General features: G+C 29.4%; 3 protein-coding genes across 3 annotated transcripts; 1 reads left to right on the top strand and 2 right to left on the bottom strand.

Moving 5' to 3' along the window:
• Positions 1–1,794: 1,794 nt before the first annotated feature.
• Positions 1,795–5,127, top strand: PmUG01_13037800 (conserved Plasmodium protein, unknown function; the record flags this gene model as incomplete). The annotated part of the gene is made up of 1 exon (XM_029007367.1): positions 1,795–5,127. One exon carries the CDS (start codon positions 1,795–1,797, stop codon positions 5,125–5,127), a length of 3,333 nt encoding a protein of 1,110 aa, XP_028863763.1.
• A 1,551-nt stretch (positions 5,128–6,678) lies between these two features.
• Positions 6,679–7,461, bottom strand: RPS25 (40S ribosomal protein S25, putative; the record flags this gene model as incomplete). The annotated part of the gene is made up of 3 exons (XM_029007365.1): positions 6,679–6,921; positions 7,153–7,226; position 7,461. Coding segments are annotated over 3 exons (318 nt in total).
• A 1,658-nt stretch (positions 7,462–9,119) lies between these two features.
• On the bottom strand, positions 9,120–13,462 carry PmUG01_13037600 (uncharacterized protein; the record flags this gene model as incomplete). The annotated part of the gene is made up of 8 exons (XM_029007364.1): positions 9,120–10,724; positions 10,880–10,983; positions 11,181–12,116; positions 12,404–12,492; positions 12,730–12,786; positions 12,929–12,997; positions 13,202–13,258; positions 13,401–13,462. 8 exons carry the CDS (start codon positions 13,460–13,462, stop codon positions 9,120–9,122), a joined length of 2,979 nt encoding a protein of 992 aa, XP_028863761.1.
• Between the last annotated feature and the right edge of the window lie 282 nt (positions 13,463–13,744).

Here is a 13,744-nt window from a genome sequence, read left to right as displayed (position 1 = left end):
CTTTACACAAATTACATGTTGCGCACTTAAGTTTCTTTGACAACATAATGATTTCTTATTTTTTAAAATTATTTTACCATACACCTTGATTTTTTTAATTCCACAAAATTTTTGTCCATTATCAAAAAAGAAAAACAAGAAAAATAAAAAAAATAAGAAAAACAAGAAAAACAAGAAAAACAAGAAAACAAGAAAAACAAGAAAAACAAGAAAAACAAGAAAACAAGAAAAACAAGAAAAACAAAAAAAACAAGAAAAACAAGAAAAACAAGAAAAATAAAAAAAATAAGAAAAATAAGAAAAACAAGAAAAATAAGAAAAATAAAAAAAATAAGAAAAACAAGAAAAATAAAAAAAATAAGAAAAATAAGAAAAATAAGAAAAATAAGAAAAATAAGAAAAACAAGAAAAAGTATAAAAAGAAAAAAAAAAAAAAAAGGAATACAGTGGAAGCATATCTCAAACCAGCTTTTATTATTATTATTATGTTGAGTATACTGAGCACGATTAAATATTACATATATGAATGCCACTAAGTTAAAGAGGAAAATTAATTACTTACAAAAAGGAAAAAAAAAAAAAAAAATATATAGCGAACGAGTACGAGTTGTGCATACATATTATTATGTATGCGTGAAAATACTTTTTGTTGTACATATTTATAAACATATATTAAATATATGCATTGTGATATATGCATTTTCGAGCTTCACTTAAGCAAATAGCATGTGTAATAAATGCTGAAACGTGTTCAGAGTATACAGCAGTTTTTTATTTATTTATTTAATTTTTTTTTTTAAAACAAAATTAGTCAAGATGGTTATTCTAAATATATAAGAAGCTTCTTCTTTAAAGCAAGTAAACAAGTGTACTTTTGTACACATGTACATATACATATACATATATATATTTATATGTATGTATGTATGTATAAACGCACATGCAAATGTACATGTGTATGGATAAATGCCCTTTTTTCTTTTTCTTTTTTTTTTTTTTGATAACAACCATACACTTAAGCAGTTGTACTGTATATGCTATATATCTAATGCACGTGTTTTATGTGCCCTCGCACATACGCGCATCCGTCCACTTCTGTTCATTTAAAAACCATACCATGAAATTTTAAAAGAGATGAATAGAAGGGGAAAAGGGGATGTCTTCTCGTGCATACATTATTTATACTTTTTCGCATGCACGAAAATTTTCTCTTTTTTTTTATAATTAACGAAGTCTTTTTTTCCCTGTTCGTGGTGAGTAGAAGTACGCCACAACATACTCGCACGTATGCACATACAGAAGCACATGTATATGTACACGTGTATAAGTCGGTATGTATAAATATGTACATGATGTATTGGTATATGTATACATATGTATATGTATATATGCTTACATGTATATAAGTGTACATTTTTATATGTGTATGTACCTACTCGCAAGTCTCTTTTGCTCAGATATATCTTCTCTTAGTCAAATTAAAAAGCAGGGATACTAAACGTATAAATTTACAAAAGAACTGAGGTGAGAAATATTTTTAGAATGAATGCATGAACAATCTGCGAACATTTAGTACGTATGAGAACAAACAAAAAAAAAAAAAAAAAGAAAGTAAAGATAAGAAGTAAATGAATAGAGGAAGAAGATTAAGTAGAATAAACAGAGTGAACAGAGTAAGCAGGGTAAGCCGAATACATAAAAGAACCATAGAACAATCAAGCGGTAAAGGGGTGAGGGCGTAGAAGCAGCTCATGTTGGATGCTTATATAGTGAGCGAATAGTTAAGAAGGCAAAATGAAAGATATAAAATTACTGCTAGAAAAACTAAGAACAAGAAGAGAAAAAGAATTTGACAAGGATGTAAAAATTCTAATAGATTTGAAAAAACACATCCATGTGAGTAGTACTAAGAAAGGAAACAAAAGCAGTGTAATTGAAGAAGATAATTGCTTAAGTTTTGAAAATTTTAAGAACTGTATTGTATATGTGGAAAAGGTTTATAAGAATCTAAAGAGGAAAACTTTGTATGAACATAGCTATTACAGTAATGTTATTAATAGCTACCATAAGAGCAGTCATTACAATGCTATTATGAATTACAGCGATGATGGTAGCACTAGTCGTGGTAGCAGAATTATTAGCGGCATGATTAGCTGCATTAATAGTGGTAGCACTGACAATGGTAGCTGCTTGCCTTTTAGTCCACTCGGCGTGAGAACTGAAAAGAACGTAAACTTAATTAAATTTTTTCACATGTACTTGATAAGAAAATATTGTGAAAAGAGCTTTTACAAATGTTTGCATAGTGAGTTTACGCGTGCTATTACTTACAATTATTTAGATACGAATCATTTTTATAAGTGCCTAGATTCTGAGTTGTACTTGCTGTATAGTTATATACAGTTGTTTTCATCTGTATTACTTAAGAATGAAAATATTAATGAGCAACATCCAATCAGAATGTGTAGTGAGCTATTATCAAATATATATGAACAGTTGAATGTATTGAGGAAGAAGGATACGAGTAAAAATGTGCAGCCATATGATGAAGAAAAGAGCGTACCACATAACAGCGTAATAAAATATGTATATTTTATAGTACACTTTTTAAGTAAAAATAAAAATTATAATTATTTAAATCTGTTATATGGCGTCTATTCGTTTATTTATATTTTTTCAAATGTGTATTACACGTGTTTTATGTCTTTTAACAAAGTGAAAGCACAAAAATATATAGAAGCACATGATCAAAAGAAAATTAACTATGAAATGAAATTAAGTTCAAACGAAAGAGTAGTATTTCCACATGGGGATAAAAGATATGAAGATAAATTTATTTTATATTATAAATACATAAATGAATACGCAAATGTAAACTTTATGGAATTAAATGAGTTCTTATTATATTTCTTATCCAAAGAGAGAGTACATAAAAATAATTACCACTTTAATGATATTATGAAAGATTTAAATATAATTAAATATGCTACAAATTTACAAAAATTGTTTTTTACTCAAGTGTTTACAAGTACTCAGAAGGATGATATTTTACATCATAATGGAAAGTACACAGCAATTAGACGCAATATTTGTAAAAAGATATGTACTGTGACAGAGAATTCTCCCCTATATCTTGATCTCACACCAGAAAAGAAAGAAGCTTTTCAAAAATACGTCGAGCTTATAAAAGAGGATGGTAATAGTGTATATAGTACCAACTACGCACAAGGAAGTAATAGTAATGAAACTTCCATAAGTTTAAGTAATAGTGGGGAAGGTAGTCCGAGGCTGCATATCCATCAAGAGTGCTTAGTTAACAGCCAATTCGATCATCTCTTTTTCGAACAAACGACGTTTAACATAGACGATGCTCTTTTTGCAAAAAATGGGAATGAAAAAGGGAAAATGTTAGAGGGGATCACATCGGAAGAGATTAGTGAAACGGGGGAGAAGGAATCCAAACGAAATGATCATATCAATATGGAGGGTGTTAAACAGAATGAAAGATTTAGCACTACAGATAATGATGAGAAGAAAAAGGGGTGGAAAGAGGAAAAGGAATACTTTTTAAAAAATTTTAACGATATGTATGAAGGGGAAGAGAATCGCTTACACTGTATAGACGAATTTTACTACATAGCGATTGACTTTGACAAAACGATAATAAAGAAGGATTCGTATTCTTTTTTTTTTAAAATGTTGGAGAGGAAATACTATAAAAGTAGTTACAGTAAGGGTAACGTTAACAAGGATGGAAGCGGAAATGAAAATGGTATTGGCATTGGCAATGGAAAAGGCGCAAAATTAACCCAAGAGGATATCCACTTTTTTAAAAGCTTTAGTATAGACAAGATGAAAGAGAAAAAGATACATTCAGTGGAAGAGCGAATTGAATACCTACATAAAATAAATGAATGGTTTATTATAGAAGAGAATACAATTTTGGAAAAACTAGAAGATGAAAAGAATATATCAGAACCGTATTCTGATTCGTATTATTATTACCTAAAGTTAGTGGATAATTTGCACGTAAGTTATTCTATGTTAATAGCATATTACGATATTCTAAAAGACATAAATGTAGATGTACTAAACAATTTAATAAATGAATCGTATGATAATTTTCAAGTGGATGATTATTTTTTAGAAGTCTTCCTACATTTAATGAATCATAAACAAAAAAATAGAAAAACTTTTTATTTCGATATTATTACGCTTAATCTAAAAAAACAAATATGTCTTTATACCATACGAAACAATTTGCTTAAAGTTAAGGGGGTTCCAATTCAGAGCGGAGTACTACATAATAGTAGTAGTACTACTACCACTACAGCTGCCACTACAGCTACCACTACAGCTACCACTACAGCTACCACTACAGCTACCACTACAGCTACCACGGGATTAGGTGAGAACTCTACAGAATTACCACTTCCAGTCGACCAGTGCACGAGCGAACAAGTAGAAGATACACATGATGAAAATGATTATTACCAAATTTTTAAGAAATATTTCAATGTATACTATTCAAAGACACATACCTATGATAAAGAGAAGAGGATCTACACTGGAAATTTTGAGTACAATAAACTTAAAATAAAACATGAAAAATATAATGAAGCTGATAGTATAGAAGAAAAAGTAACATTATGTTCGCTGTTCGACAAGACACGAATAAAAACAAAAGTATGTTCGTTACTAACAAATATAAATCATAATCTGTCCGCATTTATTGGGGATAGCTTAATCGACTTGGATGCTATGTTAAGTGCAGATATACCCATCTTAATAGGGCATAACGACCTACTCATCAAATTTTGTGAGAAACATAGCATTATGATAAAACCACTTGTTTTTGCCGCAGCAAAAGTTGAACAACTCAAACGAAGAAATAGAAATAGAAATAGAAACATAAATGGAAATATAAATAACTATGAATCGGTAAAGTCAGACACTATAGAGTACATTGAAGGTATGCACCAGAAAAAAGTTGCTCCGGGGAAATTTATTTCAATAACAACAGAACGGAGTGAGCAGTTAAATGATATCTATGATGAAAATAAAAAAATTATTTATTCAACCGAAAGTTGGCTGGAAATAGGCATATTTCTCTTCGGTGATATATAAGCATATCGGTACTTTTCCTGAATAGTGTTTTTCGAAAAACGAAAAAACAAAAAAAAACAAAAAAAAACAAATCAGAACAAAATAAAGAAAACTAACATGAGGATAAAACTGATGAATGCTTTTCCTTTCAATTAACTCCTTTTTAATTATTTTTGTCTTTTTTTTTTTTTTTTTTTTTTTTTTTATCACAACATAATGATACTCTTTTGAAAAGTTTATCTTTCGCAGTTATGTCCGCCCCCACCCCCTCTCGCCTGTCTGTCCGTTTAACACTGCCGTACCGAATAGTGCGAGTAACACCGATAACTAGAAGTACATTTGCGTATCTTTCCACTTGTCGTTATATGTACACTGTCATATGTAGTTATATGTGTATTCTAGGTAACGGCGGTAATTTACGCACACTGTATGACTTTCTTACGCTATTTGTAATTTCTCTTCCCATTTGTACACTTGTACATATATATCTGCAAATGTATGTATGTATGTATATATATATAACAAGTAAACACTTAGACGAAAATGACGTAATAGTTCGTTTAATTCTGGTATATTGTATGTATGTATGTATGTACGTATGTATGTATGTATGTATGTATGTATGTATATGTACATGTACATATACATATACATGTATGTAACCATTTTTACTACATAAAGACGCCTTTGTGCGAATTCACATTTCAGCCTTTCTTTCCATACATGCATGTGAGGCGTGCAATTCGTTAATGTACGATGCTGTAATGCACTTCACTTTCACTATATTGTATTGTATTGTATTTTTTTTTATTTATTATTATTTTTTTTTGATAAATGAAATAATCAGAGTAACTATGACTTCAACTTATTACGTTCATGTTAACGTTTGCAAACTTAATCAAAATGAACAGAAGAAGAAATCTTTTATTCCATTTTTTTTTAAATTTGCTTCACTTATTAGTTTTTTTTTTTTTTGGATCATCATTTTATTTCATTTATTCGGTTAGCTTCATTCTTTGCTCTTCTACTTCGCTACTGTCAGCATCCTTCTTGCACTTCTTTTATTGTATCAATGTAAGTATGTGTGTATGTATGTAAGTATGTGTGTATGTATGTAAGTATGTGTGTATGTATGTATGTACGTATGCATGCATGTATAACGGATTTTTTTTTTTTTTTTTTTTTTTTTTTAAACTGACAAAAGGTTACACATATGTACAAGTTTGGTTAACATATTGCCATGGATTTTAATTTACTAATTTTCTCTTTTTTAAAAGTAATAGTCTCTTCACATTTTCGTGTGCATGGTATGTGTTCGACTTAAAAGGAAAATTCTAAACGTATGAGAAGCTTACATGCACACATAAACATGTACATACGGTGAAGGGTAATATATTCCTGCGTTCTACTATGCGGGGTTATTATCTTCGCATGTACAAGATTGTAAAATAGAAAAAAAAAAAAAAAAAATTCGAAAAAATTAGTTAAAAAAGGGAGTATTGCGCACAATACAGCTGATTAACGAAACATAAGGTTGAGTAATACAAAATTCAAAAAGAACGTATGAAAAAGTCAAGCTGCCTTCGTGTACAGCTTCTGGCTGTGGTTCTGTATGCACACTTCCACTATCAGATTTTTTTCCGCTAAATGTTTAATAACTGCTCGAGCTACACTTAAATTTACTTTATATTTCTCCGATATACTCGAGGGAGTAATAACTTTCATGTTTTTGCATTCCAAAATTTTCGAATGTAACGCTTTGTCAATAAAAACGGCATGGTTTAATTTCTCTTTGTTTTTTCCCTTACCCCATTTCTACACATTGATGCAAAAAACGCAAAAAGAAAAAAAGAAAATATGAACAGGCAAAAAATATAGTGCAATAGTAAAGTAATACATACATATATACATATATACATATATACATACACACATATATTCACGCACATATGTTCATGGATAGCCACGTAAAAGCATTCGCAAGGAAATATACACAACAGAATTTTTATATTAGTCTCTTTTTTTCTTGCGAATGGGAAACAATACCTTCTTCTTGCTTCTTCCTGATGCAGCTGCTGCTGCAGCAATTTGCTCTTTCGTTTTTCTTTCTTTAGGAGGCACTAAAATTAAGCAGAAATAAGATAAGGAAATGAGAACTGTACGTCATAACAAAATATGGAGTAGTAATGTACGACATAACAAAATATGGAGTAGTAATGTACGACATAACAAAATGAAGGTAAATGCTAATAAAAATGAAACTAAAAATTATTCCAGGGAAGTATATCACTTCTCTTGGTGTTTCTCTTTTCTTTTATTTTTTCTCATAAGATGGTTTTTATTAAAACAATTACTTCTATAAAAAAAAAGGATGGTTATAAGAATACACTACGGGATATAAAACTGATAACACTAATTCTTCAACAGAAATGAAAAACAGAGGATTCTTTTTTTTTTTTATGCTTTGGAGATTTCCGCTTTAAAAAGATCGTTACTCTTTTAATAATTTATTTTTTTTATTAATTTATTTTTTTTATTAATTTTTTTTTTTTTTATTTTTTTTCCTTCGCTATCAAGTATATATATATTTTTTGCTTCGCTATCAAGTATATATATATTTTTTGCTTCGCTATCAAGTATATATATATTTTTTGCTTCGCTATCAAGTATATATATATTTTTTGCTTCGCTATCAAGTATATATATATTTTTTGCTTTGCTATCAAGTATATATATATTTTTTGCTTTGCTATCAAGTATATATATATTTTTTGCTTTGCTATTTCGTCATATATTCTTTTTAAGTTGCTATTTTTTATTTTGGTGCAACTTAAAATTGTAAGGATATAAAAAAGTACTCGCACATATATTATTTTATTTTATTTTTATTTTATTTTTATTTTTATTTTTTTTTTTTTATCCCTTTACAGCCTTTGAGAGATCTAAGTGGTTTTTATGACTTCCAATAAGAATTTTCTTTTTATTTTTTTTTTCATTATTTGAAAAGCATCAAGTTGCAGTTAAGGATAATAAAAAAAAATAAAAAATTAAATTAAATTAAATTAAATTAAGTAAAAGTTCGTGAAAACGTAAATAAATGAATGAAGCTAAATAAAGAAGTCAAATAAATGAAGGTACATATTAAATTAATAGTGTTAGCACTGCCGTGGGAATTATTAGAACATTTTATGTACGTAGAAACGGAAAAATAATTTTGTGCATTTTTCTGTCGACTCGCCATAAATAAGCCAAAAAAAAAAAAAAAAAAAAAAGAAAAAGAAAAAGGAAAAAGGAAAAAAAAAAAGGAAAAAGGAAAAAAGAAAAAGGAAAAAGAAAAAGGAAAAAAGAAAAAGGAAAAAGAAAAAGGAAAAAAGAAAAAAGAAAAAAGAAAAAAGAAAAAAGAAAAAAGAAAAAAAGGAAGGCCTATTCGGGGGAGGGATGTCTCGTTAATTTTTTGCATTCATTTGTGAAAAAATGTATACATATATATATATAATATATATGTGTATGATGGGTGTATATACTTATGTACGTACAATCGACATATAAAATGTAGGCCCACCAGACTATCAAAAAAGAGTAGCAAAAAAAAAAAAAAAAAAAGAATACAAGAGAATGCTCTTTTTCATATTAAATGTTACATCATCCAGTGGAACAGTAGCACAAGGCAAATATTTTAAAATATAAGATGCGGTACGACAAAATCCTCCAAAATTCGTTACACGAACGGCAAAGCGATAATACGCCGTATATGGGCATACATCATATATCTGTACGTGTACATGCACATGTGCGTAATAAAGTTCAGGGTGGATGTAAACCGCGAACGTTTGTAGTATGAAGAGATAAAAAAATAAAATAACATAAAATAAAATAAAATAAAAAATACAGCTAATAACCATTTTTTCCCATCATGTAAGTGTAAAAGCGTGGAAACAGAAGATAGGGGAAAATGACTGTTTACTGTTAGCTGTTTTCTGTATTTTTATTATAATTTTTTTTTTTTTTTTTTTTTATAACCCTCGATATAGCACAAACTCGCTGAAGGGAATTGACCTTTTTTTTAAGTGCCCCCTTTTTAGAGATGTGATAATAAGGTATTCCCAAATTTCCTTATAAATGTACTCTGTTTTATTTTTGCTTTTAAGCTTTTTATTTTCATCATAGCGAAAATATATGAACAATTTTTCTCTCTTAATAATTTGAAATAAAGGAGTTAAATTATTGCAAAGCTTTTGGTTAGTATTATAAAGCAAGTTTTTATTTTTTTTTAAATTATTTATGCTAATATCACTTTCATATAAGAGGAAATTGTCAGCTCTTGTGTTTTGTTCATCCGAAGAACATATATTATTAACATGTATTTGTAAGTGCTCCTCCTTTTTATATTGCTCCAAATATATATTGTACAATGAAAATATATTCCAAAATAATTTTCGAAATAAATATATAAAAAAAAAATCATAAAAATAAGTCTTTTTAAAAATATGTATTTGATCTATATCATTCGTTAAGTAATAAATAAAATTAGGAGTTTTTAATTTGTCCTTACTGTATTTTAAATTTAAATAATTAATGGTATTATCCGACATGACTTGTCTCTCATCATACTCAAAATGGTTGTTACATTCTGATAAATAATTTACGTCTGAGTTGCATTTTTCGCTAGTATTATTATTATTATTATTATCTTGGTCATCACTGAGCAGTAAATCTTTCTTTTTTTTTTTTCCTGTTTTTCTTACTATTATCTGGAATTCCTTCTTTTCCGAACAATTCTTTCCACGTTCACCATTGGGTGGATCATCTGCTTCACTTGTCTTTTCTTTTACCTTATCAAAACTATCTTCTTCCTTTTTTTCGCTCATTTTTTTGCAATTCTGGCCAGGCGTTTCTACGGCCCCGTCTGCGTGACTACCGCTGCTATTGCTACCATCTCTGCAACTGCTACTATCTCTGCAACTGCTACCATCTCTGGAACTGCTACTATCTCTGCCACTTCTACCATCTCTGCCACTTCTACCATCTCTGCCACTTCTACCATCACTACCACCTCTACCATCACTACCACCTCTACCATCACTACCACCTCTACCATCACTACCACCTCTACCATCACTACCACCTCTATCATCACTACAACCTCTACCATCACTACCACCTCTATCATCACTACAACCTCTACCATCACTACCACCTCTATCATCACTACAACCTCTACCATCACTACCACCTCTACCATTTTCGTTTGTTCCACCTTTCGCCATGCTGTCATCACATACATTATTAGCATGCACCTGCTGCTTTTTTTCCCCCATCGTCTTGTTCTCCAGACTGAAATCCAAAGTTTCGTAGAGACCTACTTCATTTACCGCACTCCTTACTCCACTTGGAACTTTGCTAATGGTACTAACCACAGTACCATATTTATTTGCTACATTTTCAATATCATTAATGTTTTGGTTGAAGAACAAATTTATGTTAGATAAGACACAACTTATTATGGAATGCAAATTTTTACCTACATACTTAAAATTACTTAAGTAATTGCTATGCACATATTTATATGTATTCTTATTGTAAATATTTCTTTTGTTCTTTTTTCTTTCTTCATCGTACTTTTTAAAGATATCATAACAATTTATATCTTTAACTTTGTGAATACATCCTTCTTCTTGCTTTTTTTTTTTTTTTTTTTTGTATCTTCCTTCATCCAATTTAGCATGTTATCTTTTCCTTCGGTCAAATTAATTTCGCTACAATTTTCTATTACTCTGCTGTCCTTCAATTTTTCTTTTTCCTTTTTTTCATCTCTTTTTTTCTGTCTTTTTTTCTTAACATGGTCATATATGTCAACCAGGTCGTAACATTCTTCTTCTGCGAATGGAAAATGAATCATCATATGTATGTGCTATCCCACCCAAGTTTATTCGTACATTAATATATACACGTATGTATATATGCATAAATGTATATCCATGCACACACTCGCGGAACACACTTTACATCAAACTGCAGGCGGGTTAAGTTGAAAAAAAAAAAAAAATCGTCAGTATATCACTTTATGCTCTTACTGAAGTAGTAGTCGTAATATTTTTCGACCAAAAAGGAGATATATATTAACTCGTTTAACTTAAAATACGTAACAAAATTAAAAGATCGTAAATATCTCTTCTTTCTTTTATATTTTTTCTTTTTATTATTCAACACTTTTTGCAACAGTGAGTTGTAGTAGCTTCTTTTTTCTTCCTTTTGTTCGTCCTCCTTCGCTGCTTCTGTTGCTGCCTCATTCACTATCCTTTTCGCTGACCCCTGTGCTTCCCCTTTCTCTTCCCCTTTCTTTAACCCTTTCAATGTTTCACTCCCCCTCTCCCCCGATTCTTTACCGCCCCCTTTTTTCAAATCATTCAAACTGGTGTGGTCATCATTCACTTTTATTTGATTTATCTGTGTATTATGTCGTGTGATATGCTTATTCCCCTTATTTGTTACTATTTTCGTTTTCATTGTAATGTTATGGTTACCTCTTTTTTTCGAGGATTCCTCCTTCATTTTGGCACTGTCTTCTTTTATATGCGTCTTTTCGTTGCCATTCCTTTTCATTTCGTTGCCATTCCTTTTCATTTCTTTGTCATGCATGTTTACATTTGATATTTCCTCACTTAAAATTTCGGCACTTCCATTTTTAACTTTATCCATTTCTCTTTTATTAACCACATCTTGTGGCACTCTTCCAAATACAGAAATATCATTTTTACTTCCTTCAAAATGATTATTATTTATTTGCAGTTCGGATCCATGAAGTTCATACAATTTAATACTATGACTATTTGAATTATCAAATATTGTGTCTTCATATACATATCTTTTCAATTCATTTTCTTTTTTATTTTTTTCGTCTTTTTCATGTTGTCTTTTTAATTTTTCTTTTTTTCTTTTTATATATTCATCTTTAACATCTTTTTCTCTTTTTATTTCTTTTTCATAACTGTCTATGTGTTTGCCTTTTCCTATTACATGAGGGAAAGGATATGGTGGAAAGCAAATTCGTTAGAACAGATCTGTGTTATGCCATATTTTGTTTACTCAAAAAAATGAGAAATAATTGAACACGTATGTGCAAACACCCGCAAATAAGCACGTACATGTAGACATGCACAAATTTTGACATACATGTACACTCATAAATTAATACACAAGTGTACATCACCGCGTATGAACACACAAACATATATCCCCATAAGTGCACAAATGAACATTTTTCCTTTTAACATAGAAGATTACGTTACTTACTAACCTATATACACTGCTATAGGTACATAAAAGCATCTTTTTTTTTTGGTAGATATTAGTGAAATTAAATCGTCTGCATTTATGTCGTTATGCCTATAAAGCCACCGCATAGGTTACAAACAATTGTATGCAGGTATATATATATATATATATATATATATATATATATATACATACGTATATACATACTTACATATGTATATACATACATACATATGTATATATATACGCTTGCCGGAACACAACTAGGTATAAGTGCGTCAATATATGAACATTACAAAAAAAAAAAAAAATTAATGTGTCAAGTTATATATTTTTTCTGCATCTTACTCCTTTGTATTTCTGTTATTTAGAAATAGCTCTTCAAACATACAGTCTATTGTTTGTCTGAGCGAATGTAAAAATATACATGTTCTCGAGTTGTGGAATGTATCCACGCAGTAGAAAAAAAAAATATATATATATATATACATATATATATATACATATATCATGTACGAGTGGAGGTGGATTCACTTGCTTGCCTTACTCGTTCAATGGAATTTCGTTTAATTTGCAATATTCTATCAGGTCCTGTCTGTTAAAGGAGCTTCCAAATCTGTTGTACATAGAAAAACGGCGAGTATATGTAACCAAATAATGAGCATATATACGTACGTGGGTATTTATTAATGTATATATATATATATGTACGTGCTCCGCCACGGAATAATGTAACTGCTTTGAACTTCTAATCACTGGAATTATGTTCAAATATCTATAGCACTAATCTAACAGCTTTGTTCTTTCGCATATTTCGTACTTTTTTACAACTCTTATGAACTCATCGCAGTCGCTCCTTGATATTTCATATTTGTTTCTGCCCACGGTAACATAGGGGAAAAAAAAAAAAAAAGAAAAGTCTCATTATTTTGAATATAATATAGACATACTGCAATGAGCTTATGAAAAGAGAAATAAAAAAAAAGAAAATATAAAATAGACTTTTTTATGAAGGTTACTGCTCTAATTTTTGCTCTTTTATTCGAACATTATTGCTTTGCTTCTTTTTGCTTTCTCTCATTTCCACATAAATTATTTTTTTATAATTTTTGCAATGAAGACGCAATATATGATCTTATAATAATGCGCTGCTTTTTTTAGCGCTGTTTTTTTAGCACTCTCTTTTTAACACTTTCCTCTTTTTATTAATAAAATTCCAAAGGATAATTTGTAAATTCAAAATAATGGTAAATATTAAGTGGAACAGAGAAAAAAAATTAATTAAATCTCCTTTTATTTTTGTTATGCTTTTAAAAGGAAGATAATGCTAAAAAAATATGGCGGTGTCTTTTTTTTTTTTTTG

The sequence above is a fragment of the Plasmodium malariae genome (genome assembly GCF_900090045.1).
Source record: "Plasmodium malariae genome assembly, chromosome: 13".
Taxonomy (NCBI): Eukaryota; Apicomplexa; class Aconoidasida; order Haemosporida; family Plasmodiidae; genus Plasmodium; species Plasmodium malariae.
The sequence above is the reverse complement of the archived record's forward strand: the minus strand, read 5'-3'. Positions and strand labels throughout refer to the sequence as shown.